General features: G+C 51.4%; 2 protein-coding genes and 2 long non-coding RNA genes across 5 annotated transcripts in view; 3 read left to right on the top strand and 1 right to left on the bottom strand.

The window, feature by feature from the left end:
• Nucleotides 1-4,414, top strand: part of TNR (tenascin R) — a 77,096-nt gene extending 72,682 nt beyond the window's left edge. For both annotated transcript variants that reach the window (XM_088524861.1, XM_088524860.1), the window contains 4 exons: nt 1,268-1,364; nt 2,328-2,489; nt 3,101-3,264; nt 3,826-4,414. In XM_088524861.1, the coding sequence (XP_088380987.1) occupies nt 1,268-1,364; nt 2,328-2,489; nt 3,101-3,264; nt 3,826-3,945 (543 nt within the window). In that variant the 3' untranslated portion in view covers nt 3,946-4,414. The remainder of the gene's footprint in view (nt 1-1,267; nt 1,365-2,327; nt 2,490-3,100; nt 3,265-3,825) is intronic.
• LOC148594670 (uncharacterized) overlaps nt 1-17,688 on the bottom strand; it is a 372,746-nt gene that overhangs the window by 342,044 nt on the left and 13,014 nt on the right. The gene's annotated exons all lie outside the window — the stretch shown is intronic.
• On the top strand, nt 5,240-6,468 carry LOC148594672 (uncharacterized). Its single transcript, XR_015913385.1, has 2 exons — nt 5,240-5,472; nt 6,387-6,468. It is a non-coding gene; the product is annotated as an uncharacterized LOC148594672 (long non-coding RNA).
• Nucleotides 12,134-17,535, top strand: KIAA0040 (KIAA0040 ortholog). Its single transcript, XM_088524858.1, has 2 exons — nt 12,134-12,187; nt 16,893-17,535. Exon 2 carries the CDS (start codon nt 17,014-17,016, stop codon nt 17,341-17,343), a length of 330 nt encoding a protein of 109 aa, XP_088380984.1. The 5' UTR covers nt 12,134-12,187; nt 16,893-17,013; the 3' UTR covers nt 17,344-17,535.

Genomic DNA, 17,688 nt, shown 5'->3' with positions numbered 1-17,688 from the left:
ATCTGCCCACCCTGAGCCTGGGCTCTGGGCTGCCCTCCAGTGTCACAGCCATGGCCACCCACCACCCTCCACATGAAAAACAACAGAAAACATGGCCCAGTCCATGGCTCGTGTAATGGACACTCCATCAAGCAGCACAATCACCCCAGCTTTATCTCAGAGGCACCTGTGCAGTGGAACCAGAGAGATGGTTCCATAACAGTGAATGCTCCCTCCTGCACCAGCATGGTTTTCCTAAACCTTGTCCACACCAAGGATGGAGCAGGCCACATCCTGTTTACCTGAAGAGCTCAGAAGATAACTCAGCAGAGGAGCAGAGCCACAAGCCCAGCAAAGGCACTGAGTGTGGTGTGCCCATGGCAAACGGAGGCAGCTGGCTGCCCCATCCAGCAGAGCTGCCAGGCACAGCAAAGCACTGCACCGAGCAGGATCAGAACAGGCTTAGCACTGCATTTCCCGTGCCACAGGGAGCAGCACTAATAGTTACACTTGGAGAAATGTTCTTTGATTTATTTGACATGTTTGCTGTGCTTTTAGGGAGCAAAATCTTGAAGCTAGAATTGATTTATTGTTCTATAAATGAAATTAATAGCTAGTAGCTTTCAAAGTGAATGATTCATATTTACTCTTTGCAATTGGAAGGTGTCAGGCATGAACCATATTGGATCCACACAGGAGCATTTTAGAGGCAAATACCCATTTTGCTGTCAAATTGCAAAATCACAGCTCAACTTGACTTAGATGGACAGGCAACTTAAGTAAAGAGTGCTCTGGCACTTTGATTTTACTTGTATTACAAGCACTCACTTGTATGTATTACACAAAGTTCCAGCAGATGTCGAAAGGAAAAAAAACAATAATAAGTGATTTCTAGCACAAGTCTTTTTACAAATTTTCCTGTATCTATTTCTACTCCAAAACACCCCCTCGGCTATCAGACTGGAGGGTTTACAGAAGGAACCAGCTAAGTGCAGAATCACATGCTAGAAAACTAGAATCACCATGTCTGGGGGCAAGCAAAAAGTTTGAAGGCTGGTTCCTTGACTCTGTCCTACTATAACACTGGTTTTCTGAGGATATCATTAAATATCTTTTCTGTTTATTCATCTGCACATCTGCAGCCTCGCACAGCTGCAATTAACATTAACTGAAAGAGCATTGCAGTTTTCTGCCTCGAAAGGCACTACGCAAGGGCAATATATTCCCTCATTTTTTGGTAGCCCAAGGCCTAGCTAGGCCATCAGCCTTCCATTTTTCACCCCTGCAGGTATTCCAGAGGCGGCAGAATGGGCTGACAGATTTCTTCCGGAAGTGGGCAGACTACCGGATTGGCTTTGGAAACCTGGAAGATGAATTTTGGCTGGGTAACACCTTCACTGTTCTGTCTTCCATTGGTCCTGTCAAAACCGAGACTGCGGCAAACGATGACTTGGGCAAACAGCTTGCCCCTGCCAGCTTAATTCCCTTTCCCAGCCTTGTTCAACTGGTAGCTCCTTGCTTTTTGCCATACTTCTCTTTGATCTCCCTCTCCTTTAATACCACTTTTCTTCCATTGATCATTCCCTGCCCTTTGAATTAGAGCAATCATACATGGATACACAACATAAAAGCAAGTTACAAAGGCCAGCAGGTCCCTGGTTTGTGAAGTTAATACACGAGCCTGTCATTTTGACTCTGCCTAAACCTCATGGCAGCAAAATCCCAGCACTGGACTGTACTATCTAATTCCTTGGACCACTTCTGTTTGCCGTGTGAATGTCCTCTACAACTGAATCCTTCCGTAGATTCCTCCAAGGACAGACCCAGACTGAGAAGGGTGTACACAGGGGGAATTTGTGGGCCAGAATTTGGTATTTTCCTTGGATAGCAAGTGGTATTTATGGCTCACAGGCCTCCCCTTCAGTGAGCAAGACAGTTGTTCAAAGTAAATAGGAAAAGGGTAAATGGGAGACTCAGCACAGCTCCAAAATAGATCTCTCTCTCCCATAAAAATGAGCATGACCAAGGCCAGCTCTACAATGTAAATACACTCTGTTTTTTAAGGGAGTTTATCACCCAGATGTATATGTAACAGGACAAGCACCACAGCTTATTGCCCCCAGATTCAGTGGCGCTAAAAAGCAAGGGACAGAGAATTCAGACCCAACCAGTGCTACGAGAGAGCAAAACCTAACCAGAAGCTCTGTTACTCAGTGGTTCCTCTCCTCACTTTCATTTCCGAAATCTATTTTATTTGCTATTTTATTTGCCTAAAGCTTTTTCAGTTTGTTTACAGAGCATATCCAGGCACCGGGTCTCAGCGGGTGTCTCCCTGCTTGTCTTGCCAGGCTTGGACAACATCCACAAGATCACCTCCCAGGGGCGCTACGAACTGCGGATAGACATGCGGGACGGCCAGGAGGCAGCGTACGCCTACTACGACAAGTTCTCCATCGGCGACTCCAGGAGTCTGTACAAGCTCCGAATAGGAGAATACAACGGCACCTCCGGTAGAAACTCATGCTAGCCAGCACCTAATGTGTTGTAGGAAGCTCCTGGGAATGGTGGGTCTGAAACTGTAAAGGAAATCCTAACTCAAAGCTGTTTCCTACTCTTCTGGAACAGCCAGGCACTAATCCATAGCCCTTTCTTTCTGTTCGTCATATAAACTAGATGGATAAATCCCACCAAAGACACAGGGAATTTTCCAGTGGGGATTAGATATTTAATGTAATAGCTCTTGCTGTTCCAATAATCGGGTCAATAGTCAGAGGCGTCACTTCACTCAACAGTACCCACAGTTCTATTAATGCCATGCCATGCTGCAGGGTGAATTTATTACCCTCCCACAGCAATGGAAAATCTGCAACCCGCTGCATAGTTTCATTTTAAAGGGGCCAAACACTAGCCATTTTTGCAAGAATGCTGTTAAACCTGCTTGCGTGGCTGACACAGCAGCACTGGGCTTTGCCCATCAGAGAGCTTCCTGAAGACAGCCTCAAGCTGAAGCACCCTAGGCTGCAGGATGGCAGAGAGAGGGTGCAGGCTCTTGAGCAGCAAGATGCAGAAGCCAAGAGCAACCTTGTCTGCCAGTTACCCTTAGTGGCATGTCTTTCTGCAGGGGATTCCCTCACCTATCACCAAGGCCGCCCCTTCTCCACCAAGGACAGGGACAACGATGTTGCTGTGACCAACTGTGCCATGTCATACAAAGGGGCCTGGTGGTACAAGAACTGCCACCGGACCAACCTCAATGGAAAGTACGGCGAGTCCCGTCACAGTCAGGTAAGGGCAAAGCTGGCATAGCACTTCTTGTAACTGTGTGACTCACTAGCCTGTTGGTCCCTTCCCGTTTCCTCACTGCCTGCTAGATTCTTTCTTTCTTTCTTTGAGGCAAAAGTGGTGCCTCCTCCTCATTATCAAGAGAGCAGACATAGGCTGCAGCTGTGGCTGTGGTCAGTGCTCAGGAGTCAGGAGCACTTCAGGAGTTATCCCATGTCAACTGGAGAAGCCACTTTTGAGTCATTGACGCTGATGCTTTGCACTCTATATTGGCTGCCATGGTCATTTACCAAGGCAGCTTGCTAAGTCACATTTAAATATATATATGTGTGTATGGGTGTGTGTGTGTATATATATAATATATATTTATAAAATCAGAAGCTTTTGAGAGGTGAGAATGACCAAACAAGCCAAAGCAGCATAAGAATCTTTTGCTCCCAACCTAACAAATTATTTTCTTCCTTCTGGTACCTCTGCAGAGTTCAAGTTTATCTCCTTCCTCTCCCACTCTTGTTTTGTGTTTTGTTTTTTCTTCACCCTGTACTTTTTTTCACCTCCTGCCAGGGGATTAACTGGTACCATTGGAAAGGCCACGAGTTCTCCATACCCTTTGTGGAAATGAAGATGCGACCCTACAACCACCGTAACATCTCCGGGAGGAAGCGACGGTCCCTACAGCTCTGAGGAAGCAGGAGCCCTCTCCCACTTCCCACCACCTGACCTTTTCTGTCATTTGTATTTTATAATATGAAAAGGGAAAAAAATACTCCTCTGAGATAGCAATCTGCCCCTCACTAGTCCTGGAGGGAACCATGGTACAAGTAAGGGCCATGGAAAAGGAAAGACCTCATTGCTTTGCATCAGTCCCAGAGAAATAACAAATTTCCAGGCTTCCTGCCCCAAAACCTTTGCCCTTAACATGAAAAGAAAGACAGATTTTTGATATTTTTTAAAAGACTTAGAAATCTCCAGCATCCCCTGTCAGAAGCATTTCACTTGCCCTATCACCACCATCTCTGCCATGACATCCCTCCCCGTTCTCAGAGCAGAACCTGTTCACCAGCCACTGGGATGGGGACAGGCCTGGCCACAGCACAGGGCAGACCCTCTCTTTGGGCAGATCACTTCCCTGCAGCCCAGGACCTGTCAGACTCTTGGGCGACATGGCAGAAATGTTCACCCCCAAGGATCTTGATGCAGCTGTTTCCACCATGTAAGAGTGGCCAGACACTGATTTTGTCCCTACCTCTCTCCTCTCTGCTGGCAGGTGCTGAGCTTCCCATCATCTCGCAAACACCAGCTCTTCCAGCAGACAGTGTAGACCAAGAGTTGCTCATCACTCCTGTCCTCTGTGAGCTGAGCTCACCACAGTTATGGTGCATGATATTTATCATCTGGGTTCTGTTTAGCTCAAGGGGGAGGAAAGGAGATAAACGAGACAACCTGGGAGGGAAAAAAAAAATTCTGCAGTCTTTAAGTCTATTTTGGACCCATTTATTCTATTTTTATATGCCAACACATGGACTCCCATAGAGGCAGCTGGTGCCAAACCAAAGAGTGTCAGAGAAAGACCAGCAACCAGAGGAGTTACCAGAGGGCTACAGTCCAGCTGGAATCCAGCAGAGTATGTAGCAGTCATCATCCTAGCCCAGGAGCTAGGCTTATGGACCTCTGTGCATGCAGGGGGAACAGTGATGATGCAGACAAGGGAAGAGAAGTACAAGCTGAGAAATGCTCATACCCTTCCTGCTCCTACACCATCCCTGTGACTGCAAGAGGGACACAAATTCTCAGTGCCTTGGTATCATCATCTCTGTAATGGGAAATACAGCTGCTTCCCTTCCTTGAAGGAATGCTTAGTCCAGTAAGATTTGTACATCACTTTGAAACTCTAGAAAGAACCGATGAGTTGCTCTTCCTGTCCTTTACTTCTCCTTTCTTAAAGAAGGTGGACTCTTTGGAGAGCTCCGTCTGTGGTCTGTTTTCCTTGACACTACTCCCACTTATCACAAGCAAGTGTCACACTGGATTTAGTCCTCTCTGCTAAGGGTTCTAAACAATGTTTTGCATTGTGGTTGGCCTGGTCTAGGAGAAAGGACTTGTCCCCACTTCTGATTCTTACATGCAAGTACAAAGCGGCTCATATCTGGGTCCACAGCCAAGGCAGCAGTACAAATGCAAAACACTGCTTTTCCATTTTATCACACTGAAGTTGCTTTGTCTCAAGAAGCACTTCCAGAAGGCAGCATAAAGGCATCTTTGCAGTCGCTTACAATTCAGCACAGTCTCTTTCACAGTCATGCCCCTGGATTTTCTGATGTTACTCACCACTGGTGTGGAGCTGAAGGACATCAAGTAAGAAACGTGGCTTCCTTATCTATGCCATGGCCTGGCACACAATAACAGAGCTCACTCAGAGGTCAGGATTAGATACAGGGTTGAACCCCTTGAGTGGTCAGTTTACAAGCTGACGTGGACAGTCTGGCCTGGAGGAAGGATGCTGCAGTGCAGTAGCACCTCATGTAAGTGAGGCATCTCTTCTAACAACCCACTGGTGTCAAACCAGGCATCAAACACATCATTTGACTGAGGAATGGGTCAAAGAGGATGAGGAATAGGGAACCTCTCACAGTATACAGCCAGTGTGTCAGATCGACCTGCCTCATTTTAGGACCCCAAACCAACAAGAAGCAAGAGGCAGAACTGATCAAAACATAAGATGACTCCTAGTAGAACTGCAGAGTAATATTTTCCCAATATGACCCAAGTTTATGGATAAAAAGTGCATTAACAAAAGCCCTCTAGTCCAGTAGTTATAACTAGGGCCTGACACTGACAGTGGATGGTATTAATTTCCTGTTTTAGAAGGTGAGTGCATGGGTGAGTGACATGGTTTGCTTTTCTACCGAGTAGAAATATGGGAATTCAACATTCGCTGTCAAGCAAAAGGCAAGAAACCTCTCTCTTTTCTGTAAGCACAAAACAAACAAGTGGAAAATAAAAAAATGTGCTCAACCAAATCACAACCTCATATATCAGACCCCAGAAGGAGCTTTCTTTCAGCCTTGTTTTTTCCAGGAGTTTCAAAAGATCTTTTTAAAGATCTTTTTAAAGATCTTTACAAGGCTGATTATTCTCTAAATAGATTTCCTGTCATATGTTCTTCCCTCCCTGCTGATGTCTCTCATCACTTTCATAAGTCCTATAGCTGTGATGACAGCACCTAGTTGCCAGAACTGCAACATCGAGGCAGAAGGACACTCTTGGAGATAATGTCATTATAAACTGAGATAGGTTCTTCCAGAAAATAATAATAATAATAATAATACTAAAAAGTTACCGGCAAGAAGTCCTGGCTCCCTCCTGGTTCCTCTTCCAGTTCTTGCTCTGCTTCCTTCCTGAGGCCTTCTTGAGTCAGGGGCCACCTTCACTTGGACAACAACGTTGCTGCATCTCCGATCACGCACCCAGAGCACCAGGGTGTTGTGTTCGCTACCTTGGGGAAACACAGTTTCTAAAAACGCTTTAAGGGAAGGTGCCTGCACGTTGTGGTCTTGGTGATAACCCAACCGAAGTCTGAGCAAACAGTTAGCAAAGACAAGCTAGTCACATTGGTCTTCGTGCCTCATTCACATGGCCCATAAGCAAGATGAATTTTTTCAGAATTTTGTTTTTCAGCATTGTCCGATACATTTCTTTTGATAAAGCTCCCATCATTGTTTTCAAGCATATTTATGCTTAACATTGATGCTGCAGAATGGCCAAGTGATTTGACACTCCATCACTGCCTGGGCAGGATGAACTTTTTCTGAACTAATTCTCCAGCCAAGACAGACGTGTCTTTGTCCCTCATTAGCTCAGCTGTCAAACTGAATCAGACCTTGGCAACAGGCTGGAAAGCCACCAAAGACAGAGCTGTCTCCTGTGCCGTGTTCATCTCCAGAGACCTAAGCTTCAATCACTCCTGAACAACCTGGTGGCTCTTCTCCCCATCCAGCTTGCAAGGCTGGGCTCTTATCTGGACCAAGCTCCAGACTGAACCAGAAGCCACCAGCCAAACTGCACTTCCATGTGCAAAATGTTAAATCCCAGAGCATCAATGGGGAGCAATACAGCGGGTTTTTCCCCTAGCAGAGCATGGCACATGCCCTGGATCCTGGTGGCCTTCAAAGCCACCTCTGCTTTCTAACCCCAAACCCTGCTTGTCCCTAGGAGTGGGAGACCTTCCTGCTTTAGCAAGAGAAGGAAGCATTAGAGCTCCATCGCCAGCAAAGCCCACTAAAACCAGCCGGCAGCGTTCAGCTGGCTGAGCAGCGTTTTGATGCTTCCCCAAAGCACATGAGAAAGCAGGAGGTGCCGCGCTCGCCTGGGCCCCCAGCAGCTCCCAGGCAGGCTGGGGCAGGCCCGGCGCTTCCCGGCGCTGCGGAGCACCATCGCGGCTGGGAGCTCGGACAGAACAACTCATCTCCAGGAATTTTGGCATCTCTATCCTCAGTCCAACCCGCTAACACATAGGGACGGGAATATTAAGCCTCTGGGAATGCCAGGGAACTTCCACACCTCTCTCCCCTAGTTTAATTTACCGTTTCCAATCCTGCTCAATTGCTAAACCCACCTCTGCTCACCTCTTTAAAATGCGACCAAAGAAGGAAGAGCTACTTGTAGTAAAGCCACTTTAGTGAGGTAGGTACAAGTGAATAGCTTGTGAAAGGGCAACAAGTAGGTGTCCTAAAACCCCTTTAATTCCCACTTTAATTGCCCATTGACTCCCAGGACACCGAGTTCCATCCGCCCATAGGAGCTGGTGGCTGTTCTGGCTCCTCTAAAGGGAAGGGTCTTTGGGGAAGCGAGCGAAGATGCGAGGACACCCCTGCCCAGGAGCCAGCGAAACCCAGGCTTTGGGCAGCACATGGCCCCAGCAGGCAGCCACGCCGCTCCGCCGGCTCCGGCGCCTGCTCCGAGCAGCGAGGATGCGCAGCGACAATCCAGGCAAAACAACAGCAACAACAAAATACGGCCCTTGGGTACAGGCCTGACACTGGAGGCTTCACTGCTGCCAAAATAGAATGAGCAAAAAGGAAGAACGGAGGCACCAAAATCCCTTGGACAGACCCTGATGAGGTAAAGAAATCAGTGCGACAAAATGGCAGTAGGGCAGGGGTAGAAATAAGTAAATAAATAAATAAAATAAGTAATATAAATAAATAATATATTAAACAACCCTCCCCACCTTGCAATGGAAACGTAGCTTGGAGAATGGGATTGACGCTTGTTAACCGTTGTTAACTAGTATTTTTAGTCCTGACCGCTCTTTAGCTATGTATAGTTCCTTTTTTTAATGCATTTTCTATACATTAATTAAAGAATCCGAACGAGTGTCTGGAGTGTTGGTCCCTGAGTGGTGGGAGAAGCTGCAGGGAGCAGGTTGGGAATCAGTGTGGCCCAGAGAGCATAACAAAAAAAGCAGGGAAGAAGCCCCTGGAGCTGCGTGCTGCAGGGAGAGACACCCCCGTGAGACCCCGAAGGCCCTGATCTAAACCTGCTCCTTGCACATGGGAAACCCCCCATGAGCTGAATTGCAAAGCAGCCTCCGCTGAGCCCTGGTGCCCGCTGCCTGGTGCAAGCTTCCTCTTTCAGAGCTTGCAAAACAGGGCCCATAATTCCTGGTGAAGCCCCGGTGCAGTAAAAAAAAGAAATGAATTTGCAAGCAATTTGAGAGGGCATAAGCTGAGCGGCTTTGAACAGAGGTCAGAAAACTGAAAAGCCACCAGTTCGCCCTTCGCAATGTGCGATCATCTTCTGCAAGGGGTTTCAGCCCTCGGTACACTCTAACCAATGCTTTGAGAGGCTGCAGGGCCACACAGCGTACATGAGCGCAGAGGTTAAAAATAATAATAAAAATAAAACAGAAATGGAGAGAATCCCAGGCCAGAGCCCTGGGATGGCCATGGCTGATTTCGTAGCAACCAGGATTTCAGCCAGAGAATGTGCAGGGGTAACACACAGTTTCAGCTGAACTAGGCAAAAACATTGATTTAGCAAGAGTGACGACAGGAACAGATTTCAGAGAACGCAAAAAGCCCTCTCTCTCTGTCAGCTACATTTAGGCTGCCTTGTCTTCAGTTTTAATATCTGACACGCAGCCAAAATGAGAAAGCCCGAAAGAAAATCATCGACCAGACAGTTGCAATATTTTTATATTTAATTTTGAAGTGGCAAAATAGGGGAAATTTGCTTTGCAGCAGGTGAAGAAATGTCTCTTTTCTTCTCCATTTTGGAAGAAAAACAAACTTTTGCATGTTGGGGCTTCCCCCTCACACACACACGAAACCAGCCAAGCCCCCCATCACAGCAGTATGGAAAAACACAAAGCCCCAAAACCCGCGCGACGGTGAGACCCCAAAGCAACTGTTTTCCTCCCTCCGCAGGAGAGCTCGTGCCTGCTTTTCAGTTCATGGACCCCGCTCGTGAACTTTGGACCCACAGCAAACCTCGGGGCCTGTTTTTTGTCCAAAGGTCCTTAGTTAAAGCACTGCGTGATGAGCCTGACCCTGGGAAGTGCCTGCACAATCCGCTGCTGCCCTGAGCTGCTGCTGCCCATTCTCACTGCAGGAATTGGCAGTTTCGCCCAGCACTGCGCTGTTCCTGGGCACCCAGGTTTCTCCAAGACCTGCCGCATGCAGCTGCGTTCCCACCTAGGCATTAGCACAACTCATTGCATGTTATTTCTTATGTCTGTCTGCCCAAACGCTGTCTTCAAGCAGCTGTTCCCTCTGCAGGCTGTGCAGTGCACGGAAGTGTCTTCCTATCCTCCCTGCTCGTAACACCCAACAGAGCAGAGCTGGGAATAAGGAATCCCAATCCCAAGATTGAAAGAAAACTGAGAATTTCTTCCTTCATCCTACTCTTTTCCCCTTTCTTACCTCGGTGTCGCTCACTCTCTTGCCCTTATGGCTGGTGTTCACAATCCCTCACCCTAACTGAGCACCCACTTTGGCCCCTTGACCACCTTGAGTGACCCCACAGCCCTCCCAAATGCCCCTCCAAGGGCCTTGCTTCCTGCTGGGGGCCGCAATGAATAGGCCTCCCCCACCTGCCCTCTTTTTTCCCCCCCCTCCTTGAGCCATTTGCATCACTCTCCCCACTTCTTCCCCTGCCCCAGCTACAGCCTCCCCAGGGAGGAGGTAAATGCAGCACTCGGAAAAACCCAGGGTCAAACAGTCAGAGGCCAGGGAGCGAGCAGGACCCGAGCACCAATTCATCCCTCCCTAGGCTGGGCAGCACCGTATCATCTCCTGAGCGGCACGCCAGAGCCAGAAAAAACGAGTGCCACTCTCAAAGCAACTAGCGGAGGCTGCTATTTTTACACAGCCCGCTTTATTTTTAGCATTGGAGCAGCCATTTTTTTCATGGGAGGGCAGGAAAAGCACAGGGAATGGGCGAGGAATGCTACCCCGGCGGCAGAGTTTTCCATTGCTTACTTTAGGCTTGGCCCCCGACGCACGAGCAGGAATCGTGGCCACCGGCAGCCGGGAGAGAGAGGCCCTCCGGGTGCAGCTCCCCAGCGCAGAGGAAACCTGAGGTGCTGCCCCCTCCACAAAAGCAGGTCTCTGCTGTGCAATCCCTGGGAATTGAGCTGGAATGCTGACACAGGTCGGTCCCCGTTTATCTTCCAGCGTGGCTTTGAGGAACAGCAGCCTTGCCCATCAGTAGGGCAGGAGCAAGCAGGCAGGCAGCAATATTCCCGTGGCTACGGGCCAGGGCTGAGGCCGGCTCCCTCCTAGCGCACCAGAAGTAAGTCAGAACTGGCTCCTCTGGGCTGGAAAAACAAACAGTCTCAAGGGACCATCCAGCCCTAAGAAAAACTAGCAAAGGCTGCAAGCTGCCAAGGGCCCTGCTCTGAAACCTGGTGGGTGGAAGCCCCATGGCCTTCAAGGTGCTCCAAACTGCCCTTGGGTGGCACCAGAACTGGATGGGCCAGACAGTGTTCCTGGATCTGGTAGGGGGGCACGGGGAGGAAGGAGAAAAAAAAAGAAAAACAAATAAAAAGCCCTATCTTAAGCAGGGCCAGCGTGATTCATCACCTCCTGAGTCACAGCTTCCTCAAGCCCATTAGGGTTTTTAAGGATCCCTGTGCTGTGGCAGCAGCTCAGCCACTGAGCCCTTGCTGTGGCAGTGAAGGGCATCCAGCAGTGCCTGGGCCTTGTAAGGGGCCCACGAGCAGGTGGCTGCTGCTGGGGAAGTTACGGTAACTCTTTGTGGATGGTTTAATAAAATAAAATAAAATAAAATAAAATAAAATAAAATAAAATAAAATAAAATAAAATAAAATAAAATAAAATAAAATACAAGGTGAAGTGAGCGATGCAACCAGCGTGTCCCCATTGCAACTGGGCCCCTGGGAAGCTGCTGCCTAGGCCAGCCGGGCCCCTTCTGCAGCAGGGGGCAACTTCACCCTCCCAAATCAAGCAGGGTCTGGGCATCAGCGGCTTTCTGAATCGCCCATTCGCTCTCATCTTAGCCGGGGTATGCAGCCAGGGGTATAAAAGTGGGGGCAGAGGGGGCAGCCCCACCTTGTCAGGACCTAAAAAGCATCAACGCGGCAGCACGGGCGAGCAGACACAGGAGAGGGAGGGCGGCCGCGGGGGCCAGCAGCGCCTTCCCGCCCTCCTCGCCTGCCTCCTCCCGGCCCCTGGGGCTCGCTCGGGCTCTGCTGCCGCGGCTGGACACGCACTGAACCCCCGCGATGGCGCCTGGACCTGCGGGTCCCCAAGGCGCCCAGCGCGGGGGCGGCGCGGCCCGGCCCGGCCCGGCCCGGCCCACCCGGCGGCGGGTCCGCCCCGTCGAGCAGGGCGCCGCCGCCCCGCCTGCCGCGGACACTCGCCCTGGGGCGGCGCGGAGCAGCGGCCGCCGCGACGGCCTCCAGGTGGGTCCGCTCGGGGTGAAGGTCCCCCGGTTAGGTTCGGTTCAGTTCGGTTCGGTTCGACCTGCCCGGCGCCGGCAGGGAGCGGTTGCCGCCTGCGGGCAGGAGCCGTCCGAGCTTTGCGGGAGCCGCAGCGAAGCCGTCGGGGATGAAGCTGCCGTTTCTTTAAAGACCCCCGCTCCCCGGGGCCCCCCAAAAACGCGGGGAAGCCCGTCCCGCCGGGCATTCCCTTCGCGCCGCCGCCGAGCTCGGTCCCCGGCGCCGCCGCCCGCGCGCAGATGCAATCACGGAGCGGGTTGCAGGCAGCTTGCAAAATAGTTTCACTTTAACCCTGTTATCCGGCCTTCCTATCGGTAGTTTTCCAAATTGCTCCTTTAGGGGATGGTAGTAGCTCTGCACAGCCCGTCTGGAAGGTTTGAGGGCAGAGGATACAGGCGGCAACTTTTGCTTTCTGTCCAGTGACTTTTGGTGTTTTGTTGGTTTTTGTTTTGCCTTTTTTTTTTTTTTTTTTACATTTGAGAAAAGTTTCTTGAACTTGCTGTGGGACTCCGGAAGAACGAGAGAAAACCTGCTATTATTAACCATTTCTGAAACAATAATTTCTAACCGCAGCTAAGGAAACTGCATGTGCTCAGGAGGTGTCACGTTTTGTCCCATTTTCCTTAAGCCTGCAGGTGCAAACGGGAAGAGAGCTGCCGTGAGTGCCCGTAGCCATGTCCCTGCTAGCTGGGCCAAAGGGCTGCGAGAGGAGTTTGCTTCTCCTCGCGTGACCCCGAGGGAGCTGCTGCTGCCAGCAGAGGCAGGTAGGGAGCCAGCGTGCAGCTGGTAAGAGGGATGCAGCCCGGTTTGGCTTTAGGATTGTCGCCATGTGTCAGTTGTCAGTCCCAGAAGTTAGGTCTCCTCTGCATTAAGAAAGTGTGCATGGATGCCGGCTGAGTGCTTCCGTACCACCTCTGCCACGAGGAAGCCCTGAGTCGTGGCGCTGGGGGTTTTAAGGTTGTTATTTTTTGCTCTCGCCAAGGACATCAGACTTATGTAGAAGGTGCACAAGGGCTCCTAGATCTGCCACCTCTGAGGCCGTGGTTGCTCTTAGGGCTGTCCCAAGCTGAGCTTCCAGCTGGCCCAGAGGAGCTGAGTGAGCTTTGTGCAGCTGGAGAGGACCTTGTGTGGATGTGAGAACCTGCAGAGCCTCCATCCACTTGCAAAATCAGGCCCTGAAAGGCCTCCAGCTCTCCCTGCTCTGCCACATGCAGTTCTCAGCTTTGCTCTCTCTAACTTGGCGCACTCTAACTTTGCTGCAAACTTTACCGCTCTGCTGCCACGGCTGCCCCACACCACCCTGCATGCCGGATGTGGGCAAGCATTGCCAGGGCAACCTTAGATTTTGCTTTGCTGATGCTTAGCCTGGCAGCTGCCGCCTGTCAGGCGGAGCTGCACAGGTGGCTCTTGGCCAGCGTCACCCTCCTGAGCTGGCCCTGTAGCTCCTCTGGGGAAGACGTCCCCCACCTCAAAAGTGTCCTTTGAAGCCTGTAAGGATTAAGGAGCCCAGCCCCACTTGGACAAAGCTGACACAAGACGGGCACAATGCGGCCCAAAACAACTGCGTGAGCCAAGGCAGGCCTTAAGCTAGCCACGCTGGGTGGCCTCGGGTGACCCCCGTGGTGCTGCTGGTGTAAAAGGCACCAGTTTTTCTGCTCTCTCCTCCTTTTTTTTTTTTTTTTTTTTTTAATCTGAACAACCCCTTTATTCAAGGCACAGGCATCCCTTCATGCATTGAACAAAGGACGATGCACCGCCAGGAGGAAACGGTGCGGCCATGGGAAAGCCGCTGCCAGGAGGTGGCCCAGGCCGTGGCCACCTTGGCCCAGCGTCTCAGGGGTGATGGATGCCCCAAGACAGCTGCCTGGGCTCAGGGAGCCGCTGGTGGGTCAGGGTTTTCCTCTGCATCCTTCACTTGGGGGCTGCAGCAGAGCAGAGGAGACCCCTCGGGGCCCGGCCCTTCCCAGAAACAAGCAGTGAGGGCCTTTGCGGTTCTGGTTAAAGTGGAAGCAGTTCAAAGGGCCCTGTGTTTTCTTCCTGCAAACAATTAATTAGCAGTTGGAAAGGAAGCTGCAGCCCTCCTTCCCTCCCCTGAACTTTAGAGGCAATAAACATAAAGCATCTCAGCGCAGGAATAAAATTATACATCCTGTTTTGTCTGAAATTAATGGGTTTGGCTGCGTTTCTTTGCCATTTGTTTATTTATTTATTTATTTTAGTGAAGTGTATCGTAGGAGCCCAGTGTTCCTGCCTGGATAATGAGCTGTTGGGATATTTATGGATAAATGGCAAACTTGCTTCCTCCAGACCAGGGAGGTCTTTGCTGTTTGTTTGTGTTGCAGTTTAACCTTTGCTAAACCTGGACTGAAAAGAGCAGTCTCCAGGACGAGAGCCCCTGGGGCCATGGAGGTGCCTAGATTCAGCCCCACATGCCTGTTGGTGAAGCTGTGGGTCAGGCCCAAGATGGGCCCAGGAGACCTGGAGGGGCAACTCTGGGTCCTTTTGGCGGCGATTTTTGCACAGGGCTGGTGGGGCTTGCGTTTTGTCACCCTCAAGCTTTGGGAAATCGAGGAGCGATGTACCCTGGCTGCTTTTGCAGAGCTTTCCGCAGGATTAACTCCCTCCATAGGAGCCGTGAGTGAAGCTGCCGGCTCAGAAATACTTCGTATGAGGCCAGGAGGCGCAGGAGTGTATTGCATGGTTGTGCAATTGGTTGGAGGGTACTAAGGAAGCGGCTGTTAACTCCAGTCAGAGCTGGGCACAGGCTTACTTCACTTCATAGCAGTCTCCTCTAGCCCAGTGTCTGAGATTTAACCCCTTGCTGCCTTGCTCCAGCCTGCAACATCACCCCCTGTCTCCATCCTCCCCAGGTCCGTCCTCCCCCAAGCTACAGGCAGCAGCAGGAGTGAGGACCCGCAGCGGCTGCTGGCTACTCGCGCCCCAGTGGCATCGCACCACTTGTCTTCCTCCAGAGAAAAGAGCTTTTAAAATTCCCCTTCTAGTGCGCAGGACCTGGAAAGCACAGCAAATGGGACCAAAATCATCCGTAAAAACATTACTGCTCAAAGTCTTAATTTATCTGAGATTAAAATTACCCTTGTTGCATAGTGCTTTGCTCTCAGCACTCAGTTCCCAGAAGGTCTCCCACTGAAACTTTTAGATCTATTTTCAGCACATTTCCCACGCATGCCTTCAAAAGAAAAAAATGCCAGTTAACTGTTGCCAGCTCGGAGCTACATGCTCTGGCTGGTAGGAACATAAGTTAGCAGCATCCAGGCTGTTTTTTGTGAGATGTGTGGGGGGAATAAACCCCTTCTCTTTCAGTAGGATCTAAGCACGGGTGAAGCCCCAGATTGAGAGCCCAGCAGCTACCCGGAGCATTTCACTCTTGGTTAGGAAGGGCAGGGCCCAGTGTGGCTGATGAAAGAAGCCTGCGCAGCTCTCTGTGCACAGTGGCAGCCCGTGGCTTAAGTTTAGGGTTTGTTTCCTGAAAGAGGCGGATATGGGTTTTGCTGGGTGCTTGTTTCTTCGAAGAAGGGTGAAGCTGTGCAGCGAGACAGGGATATGCGGGGCCAAGGGCAGCATCCCTTCCCCTGGGGCAGGGCCCAGCTCCCAGGCCGTGCTGCCTCCCTTGGCCGGAGTAACTGTGAATGCAGTTCACAGCAGGGAAGTGGAGCTTAAAAGACAAGGAACCTGTACCCAAACCCGCCTGGTCCCTCCCCGGGGGAGCCGGGCCCAGAGGGCTGCGTGAAGGCCGGGGCCCTACTCGAACCTCCTTGGGGCTCAAGGCTCGCACGGGGGAGCCCTGGCCCCTGAATGCTCCTGCACCGGGGCTTTCCTTGGAAACCTGCCGCGCGGCAGTACCTCTCCCTCCACGAGGGAAAGGAAAACCTTATGTCATGCCGCAGAAATGCTCCTGGGCCCTACCCGTCCTTGGAGCAGTTCCCAGGTGAGTCACGGTGAGGCCCTTCCGCGGCTGACGCGGCTGTAGCCCCCAGCCAGCGCTTCTCCCCGTTGCGGTTCGTCGCTGGGTGTGACGGCCCCGCTGCCTCGGGGAAGGCTCGGGCCCAGGCCGGCAGGGGCACGAGCCGAGGGGAGCAGCAGTCTCAGCCATGCACGGCCTGCTCCCCTGAGGCACCGACCGCTGCCCAGCAAGGGTACATCCCCAGGAAGGGTTGTGAAGGCTCTGAGATAAATCTGTAGTGGTGCAGGATCCGTGCTTGGTGCCAAGCCAAGACCAGGAGGCTCTCCCCGCTGAAGCCTTCTTTGCTTGTCCCCCAGGGACGAGCCCGAGGGAGAGGTCCTCATCTCCAAAGAGATCTTGACAAAGGAGGCAAGGCCATGGGGGCTTCTCCCCCTCTGCACTGCTACCCCAGGGTATACCTTGCTCGCTGCACAGGGGCTAGAAATTCCTGCCCTCCCACAGGAGGGTGTCCTGTATGGGTGGTTGGCCTCCCCGTCTATAACAGATGGCTACGTGCTGGAGACTGTCAAGGGTGCTGAGGCCTAAGCTCAGCCCCGCAAAGCAGGGGCTGGGAAAGCAGACACAAGGGGCCCTCCAAGGCAGCAGATCTCTCACCCTGCCGAGGCTCTGACTGTGCTGGCAGCTCCGTGGAGAAAAACACTGAGGGCGCAGCCACCTGACGTGTGCGATTTCCTGTCTTTACAGGCATCATCCGAAGACACTTCGGGAGCCCAATAGCTGTTTACAGGAGCTGAACATATCCTGAGAGGCCTCAAAGCAGACGGACCGTGCCAGAGCAGTACAGGCAGCCTGCCAGGGAGCCAACATGGAGCAGAAGATCAGCTCTTTCTTTAATTCTGTCTTGGAGCTCATCCGTACCAAGCATGAGGAAGGTGTCTTCAACACCGTCTGCCTCGCTGTGCTGTTGGGCCTACCCGTCGTCGTTCTCATTGTGTTCGTTTTTATCTGCTGCCACTGCTGCTTCTGCAGCCGGAGGGGAGCAAGCAGCAAGAAAGGTGGCACCAGCAGCAACGGGCGGCTCCATGCCGAGAGGAATAAGAAGAAAAAGAAGAAGAAGAAGGATGAAGAGGACCTGTGGATCTCAGCTCAGCCCAAGCTGCTCTTGCTGGACAAGAGACCATCACTACCAATATAGCAGACAGGAAGGTGTCCAGGTCCTCCCTGTAGAGACCTTGCCAGTCCTTTCAACTGTGCAGCACAAAGGGCAAGGAGATGCCATAGCTGCTGGCCTCTTTGTAGTGACTTTCAAAGAAGGATGAACTCAAAAGCCAACCAGAGTGTTGAAGGCACTTGTTGAAGGCAAGGCACCTGGGCATATGCTTCTGCAGGTCTCTTTTCCCCTACCATGGCAGCGTGCCCAAGGGCTGAAACCCATGCAAAAGGACACATACGCACACAGACCCGAGCAGTGCTGACCACATGAGAGTGACCTGCCACTAGACCATATATACCCTCACCTAGACATGCACCTCTCGCCATA

Source organism: Tinamus guttatus, unplaced genomic scaffold (genome assembly GCF_059628265.1).
Source record: "Tinamus guttatus ecotype Peru unplaced genomic scaffold, ASM5962826v1 Tinamus_guttatus_pri_ptg000215l, whole genome shotgun sequence".
Classification (NCBI taxonomy): Eukaryota; Metazoa; Chordata; class Aves; order Tinamiformes; family Tinamidae; genus Tinamus; species Tinamus guttatus.
The sequence above is the reverse complement of the archived record's forward strand: the minus strand, read 5'-3'. Positions and strand labels throughout refer to the sequence as shown.